The 6,949-nt window shown below is 44.6% G+C and overlaps 1 protein-coding gene across 2 annotated transcripts in view; it reads right to left on the bottom strand.

The window, feature by feature from the left end:
* LOC121704584 (microtubule-associated serine/threonine-protein kinase 1-like) overlaps positions 1–5,559 on the bottom strand; it is a 40,972-nt gene extending 35,413 nt beyond the window's left edge. For both annotated transcript variants that reach the window (XM_042084914.1, XM_042084915.1), the window contains exon 1: positions 4,658–5,559. In XM_042084914.1, coding sequence (XP_041940848.1) covers positions 4,658–4,696 — 39 coding nt within the window. In that variant the 5' untranslated portion in view covers positions 4,697–5,559. The remainder of the gene's footprint in view (positions 1–4,657) is intronic.
* Between the last annotated feature and the right edge of the window lie 1,390 nt (positions 5,560–6,949).

Raw genomic sequence — 6,949 nt, 5'->3', positions numbered from 1 at the left:
ATCAGGTCCGCATAACACCTCTTCACAAGGCCATTGGCTGTAGAACATCAGGTATCCGCATAACACCTCTTCACAAGGCCATTGTGTCTGTTTCTCTGTCTGGGACTGTCTAGGGCCTCATGGCTCTGACATAAATGTATAAGCAGAAAAATATTCTTAACTGTCTGTGTGAGTATATATTCAGACTCTCTCTCTCTGGTTCTGCTACAGATAGACATATGCTACACTTTACTCTAGCTTGTCTGCCACTCACTAGAGTAATTAGTAATTCATTAATAATTATAATAATTAACTATTTCTGCCACAACTGAAATTGTCAATGTGAAAGAGACTCAGTCAAACTTAGTAATTACTGACCATCAATGTTACTGCTGAGTTAACCTCATCAGACACATATCATATATGATATCATAAAGCGAGCAAGAGGACTGCTAGACAGTGTCCACTTTGTCTGGGCTACATGCAGCTGCAACATCTCCTATGTGGAACACAGACCCAGTTTGCTGTGATACCTTTTCTATTAATAGTCACTCACATATTTTAACCTCATCCTCCCAAAAAAAAAGGAATATGCACTGCGATGACTTTGCAGTGCTAGCGCACTCGTTAGGGCAGTGTGTTGTTCCACTGTCAAACAAGAGCTTGCTTCTACTAGGACACAGCATGTCTCCCTTTGTCATGATGAATCTATTGATCATGGTTCAGCTGCTCACACATATGTACTGATTGATCCTGGGGTCATCCAAACAAAAAGGCAGTGGACACAGGCAAGGTGGACCAGACTGCACACAAGGACATCATCAGGAGCACTGCACAAAAACAATAGCTCTTCTAACAGCAGGAAATAATGTGTATGGTAATGAGATAGACTGAGGAGAACTAGCCAGTGGTGACCAGAGGTGCAGTAGCATCCGTACCAGCCCTAGCAGCAGTGCAGAGGAGAGCAGGAGTGATTCAGCACCTTGCGTAGAGGACAGGGACTGAGAGAAAAGCACATTGTGCCGGATTTGTCAAAAGGATTAAGCTGCAATGTTTTGTTTGTGTGTTTGTTTGCGTTTTATTCCAGATCAATCATGTGTTCATTACTGTTTGATCTGACAGAACAGCTGTTTTCTAAAGTGTTTGTGTAAACAGCTCTGATGTGGCGCTAAGACCCCACCCATTAGTCCTGCGCTGCACGGTGATGGATGTGTCTGCTAGTTTTCCACTGCGTGCTCTGACTCAGAGACTCCAGGATACTATTTAATTTTAGATTTTTAATTGAGTTTCTCCCCTCCCTCCTCTCTCTCCTTCAATTTTCTTCCCGTTCTTTCTCCCCTCTCTGTCATTATCTCTCTTTCATTCTTTCTTTCTTTCTTTCTTTCTCCCCCCTCTCTTTCTCTGGCTCTCCTGACTGACAGATGGAGCTCAATCAAAGCCACACACGGGCTACTGATTACAGATCAGTCAAGTGCAACTCCAGTCTCCTTTTGCTTTTCCACAGCATTGCTGTGAGACGCTTCCAAGATGGCTGCTGTGGCCAAACTGTGTCTGTTCTCGTGTTGCAGGGTTGAATGGGTTCATTCTAGAATCTACACTACGTCATATTAACTGTCATAATAACTTGGATGTCAGATCCCTATCACAGCAGCAGAGCATTCCACAAAGCAATACTAGTTTCTGTGTGAGATAATACCTGGCTGTTAATCGACACCATGTTGTGTTTGATCATGCCCAGCTATCCAGATAACTTGGTAATCCTGTTTAGGGAGATACTTTTGCCGGTGTTAGCGGGTTTATTTACTACCGTGGGGGGTTGCTGTTCTGTCCTGTTGGCTTCTCTCTCTCTCTCTCTCTCTCTCTCTCTCTCCGTGTGAGATCAGCTAGAAGGGCCATCTTGCCGTTTGTCACTGACTCACCCACCTACCGTAGATGGCACAGATCTGCCAAGATGTTTCTGCTTCAGTGTCAACGCAGTGGTGTTTGTGTGCCTTCACCTCATTAGTGAGGAGTGCTGTGCTGTGCTGTGCTAAACTACGTTGTGGGCCTAAAAGCAGTGCTGGGCTTTCAGTCAGAGTTGTTGTCCTGGCATTTGACTATGAGTAAGCTGCATAAACACAATTCATCCTTAGGCTCTCGCATTAACGCTAAAACGTGCCTGCATTGGACTTTGGCAGAGTGACTCTGAAAAAGATAACAAAAACAGATAACAAAAACAGTGAGATCCGGTGCTGTGGTGACCGGTCCACCACCCAGTCCGCAAACCGGTGCAGGAGTGAAACAGGGGTTCCAGTCGCATAATACATGGGCTGTTTGACACTGTACAAACATCACTGCTAATAATGATTGTCTGTATACTCGGAATGACAAGAGTCATTTATGTGAAACCATTCAAGTGTTGATACAAGAAACGAAGAATAGAAGCAGAAGAACAGGAGGGACATTAAAATAAATAACCCAAATTAAAATCTTTCCCATTTGATGGGGTGAGCGCATGACGTAAAGCTTGTGAGCGTCTGCCGAGCGCCTGTGTGATGGTGTGGAGTGTGTCCAGGCAGAGAGGAGATCTGTGTTGAAAGCTGTGTACTCAGCATGGGAGCACTCAGCCTGGCATCCCTTTTGGCAACTTCTTGGCAACAGCATCACAGCATCTCTCTCTCTCTCTCTCTCTCTCTCTCTCTCTCTCTCCCTGGCTCGGTTGTTCTCTCTCTTTCTTTCAGTCTCTCTCTGTAATTAGATGGAAAGGCAGTGGTCTTGAGAGAAAGAGAGGGGGAGAGAGAAGATGTAGAGAGAGATGGTGAGAGAAAAATACAGAGAAAGAAACAAAGATACCAAAAAGAGGAAAGAGAGGTACAGGGTGAGAGATTAGAGATTAATAATACACTGATTGGAGAGATGCTGAGAGAGGCTTGTGAAAATGGAGAACCACTGAGAAACAGACAAAGAAAAAGAAAAAAAGATGAAAAGATGGGGCCGGGAGAAAGAGACTGGGAGAGAGAGATGAAAAGATGGGGCCGGGGGAAAGAGAGTGGGAGAGAAAGATGAAGAGATGGGGCCGGGAGAAAGAGTGATACTAACGCCAGACGTGGCCACACGTCCTCCTGAGACACAAGCATCCCTGCGCCTATAAATGGCCACCAGACGTCATGTCCTCAGACCAGCCTGTCTGGGGGGAAAAATGACCAGTGCTGCGATGAAAGAGTATTAGCTGGGCACCCTGCCCATACTGCACCCGCCCGCTCCCAACCTCACCACCACCACCTCCGCAAATCCCTCCACCAGACCCATTTCTTTATGAGGATGACAGGGAAAATATGAGCTAACCCTGAAGCCCTCAGACAGCGTCCACCTTAAAAGTGCTAGTCTTTCTGCCATAAATAAAGCGCCTAGTCATCAGAAAAGTCCTGTGACTGACTTATCGTCACCTTGTCCCACCTAATCCTCGCAGAGGGTGTGAAGCACACACAGCTCACTGCAGTATCATACTGGGATGGCAGTTTCATTTCAGCTCAGTGTCCCTTTAGTTTGTAGTTCTGCCAAATGTGTCCTTTTAGAGACACATGTGTGTGAGGGTTAAATTAGCAGAGGGGGAATAAGAGAGCCCCAACGTGTCCTCCTGTCAGAGAAGAATTGAAGCTGTGCACCATGGGAATGACCTTTGCCCCGTTCTCCCAGGGGACTGGGCGTTCCACCATATGGCACAGACAGACACAGGGACTCGGCTGGAGTGTTAAGAGGCATGTAGTGTGTGTGTGTGTGTGTGTGTGTGTGTGTGTGTGTGTGTGTGTGTGTGTCATGTGTGTGTGTGTGTGTGTGTGTGTGTCTGTGTGTGTGTCTATGTCTGTGTCTGTGTGTGAAAGAGAAAGAGACAGGGAACACCCCAGGGGATACACACAACCGTTACATGGCCATTATTCTGCCAACGGGCAACGGGCAACGGGCAATATATTACATCCCCTGAGCCTGTCCCTGGTGCAATAATCCGCTCACATCCTGCTTCTCTGCATTACTATCGACCATTGCACCACCAAACAACACAACACAACAAACATGTCCACTTTGTATGCAAGAATGTAGGGTACAAATACACCTTCACTTTTGTAGAATTCATCTGGATTTCTTAATGCCACCCATTAAAGGTGGTACCAACAGGGGGTTGGTAGTCCTGATATACGTCATTAAAACATCATGCCCTCTGCTGCAGGGGCATGCGAATATTCACTTCAAAATCAACCCTGTTAGCACATAGACTGTGTTCTGAATTCACAGCTAAATATCTGCCCTGGTGTGGTTGGCTGTCTTAGAGTTCTGCTATGGAGCTCACGGGTTGGTCTTTATTTACAACCTACAGCTGTGAACAACTCGGGGGACACCTAGGCACACCCCAGCATGGCACATGAATGGAAGTTGGCAATGGCATCTATGAGGAGGCTTAAATAGTGAGGAGGCCTCAGAGGCATTTGTAAATAATTAAGTTTGATTGGACAAAATCAAATGTATACTGAACGTAGCCTAGCCTACTAGTTGTCACTGTCGTTGTGTGTTTGAGTTTCCTTGAATATGCGCACAGCTATGTCACGTAAACATCGAAATGACAAAGGGACTAGCCAGATCATGATAAACACGAATGTCATATCAGTGTCACTTGTCTAAAAGATGTCAGTGTCAGTCTTCTCACCTGAAGCCGCCGTCGGCGAATAATCCCCGAGTCATCCATCGCTGGTGCTGGGTGGTCTTCCGGGTCCTTCCTTATTCAGGCTTCGTACCAGAGGATGGTCAGGGAGCGCTCTGCAGCATTCACCGCTCGTAGCAGTTCACCAGCGGTTCACTGAGAAAGCAGCAGCGTAAGCTACGAGATTGGCCAAGATTCCGCAGCCAGTGTGTCAAAATGTTAAGCAAGAAATGTGTTCCTATTTGCTCGTCCCATCAGAGCCTTCCCCACAGAAGAGTAGTACTGAATGAACGGCAAGAGACATCTTCGGTGGCTCGGTTGATTGAGGGACTTTGTAGAAATCACTGTCTCATTCACAAAGCCGATAATCATCCATGTCCAGTCACTGCCCGTTTCCGGAGAGATCGCATTTGACAGTCCGGTTTAGAGTTCACTAAAAATCCAGGTTTTATAGGCTACGAACTAATGCACTCGTGCGATACAAACTGAGCAACGCGTTTATGTTCTTAACACTTCTTCCAAATATGTAGGATCCTACAGTTCACAAATGCAATCGGACAACGCCTTATAGACTAGCCTATCCCTTAATATAATTAGAAAACAGTTGATGTAGACTACGTTATTAAAGATTTAAAGTGAAAACGAAACCGTAAAAACATAATAGCTTGTCGTAGTAGCTACATCTTCTTGCTTACAACGGAGCCGCGCGCCACTGGTGATGAATTGTCTGTGAATCGGTCCTCTTCTCTTCTTACAACAAACCAGCGTTGGTTTATAAGCAGTCTAGAACTCCGTGGTCGAACTGGAAAATGGCCGTATTTCCTATTTTTTAACGCTTTACGTCGTTTATTTCTTTCGTTAACGGACCACTGATGCTCCCAGTTCAACAAAAAGCCGAGGATGACATTTAACTCTTACGTCCCCACAAGCCCCTCCTCCATTGGCAAATTTGTCACCCAAGTACCACCCACTGCCTGCCAGGAGCTCTGTCCTAGCCTATGTGACAAATACATGATGACGAGCACGAACGTCAAAATGCTCTACCATAGCATCTGATATAGTAGGCCTACGCATTCGGTCACTTAAATTACCACATATAAGTGTATAAAAACAGTCTTTAGCCTTAGCTGTCACTCATAACTCAAGAACCTTTCTATTTTACTTACACACAGGAACAGAGGCTATGATGAGACAATGCAATCACTGAAATGAGTCGATAGGCTATACTCAAACTAATCAATCATGTACACATGCACTGCCAGTGGGATAATTCCCAATAAGCCCCCACCACACATATGCACATAGTGTCCACATATATAATAATATATATAATAGGCTACCATACATGACTGATACTACATGCACAAATAAGCTAGGTCAAAGAGAAAAACTACAGATAAAACCTCTGCAAATATTGGAAGGATGTAAATCCTCTGAGTTATTACATCGGAGCTTAGCCTGGACCAGCGTTTTTTGGCTGGGCTTTGGGTCAAGTTCTGGAATATTAAGTCCAAACACACAGTTCAGGTGAAAACACATGAAACAAATAAATAAAGCAAACACAATATTTTCAAAAAATCATGTAAATTCCTCTTTCTTTTATTTTTGTCATTATTGCCTTTTGTGGATAGTCCAGAAGTAAAATAAAACTGTCTTGCATGATTGACAGAAGCAAGTCTTGGTCGCAGTTGTGTAATGTTGTGCGCTCTAGGATTAGTTCTTTCACACTGTTTTTTTATGTAACATATGGTCCAGCCAGCCCACGCTTTAGTGACCTCATCCTCGACCGAAGCCAGGGTGGCAAACAGGCACTCAGGCACAGATCACGGAGAGTAAAAACCTGACATCCATGCTACTCTCTCTCTCACACAGTCACTAACAGCATGCAGGCTCACACGTACACAAACACTTCCACACACACTCACACAGACACTCAAAACATGTGCACACTGATAAGATGCAATATAACACATATGCAATATAACACACTAACACATGCAATATAATCACATATGCTGTTAGTAAATATCCACACAGTTTGTCCCTCTCCAACACACACACACACACACACACTCATACACACACTGACACACACACATACACACAAACACAACACAAATATACCACAAATATATAACACAATATATAACACAAATATACAGCACACACTCTGATGGACCTATCTCAAATTGCAGCACTGATGGTCTTGGAAATCTCATAGAACCTATATTGATTTTCTTCCACCCTTGGTCGTTCTCCTTGCATTAATAGCACTGTTAGGGCAGATAAAAGTGTGTC

Source organism: Alosa sapidissima, chromosome 3 (genome assembly GCF_018492685.1).
Source record: "Alosa sapidissima isolate fAloSap1 chromosome 3, fAloSap1.pri, whole genome shotgun sequence".
Classification (NCBI taxonomy): domain Eukaryota; kingdom Metazoa; phylum Chordata; class Actinopteri; order Clupeiformes; family Clupeidae; genus Alosa; species Alosa sapidissima.
Note: the sequence above shows the minus strand (reverse complement) of the source record. Positions and strands in the feature narration are given on the sequence as shown.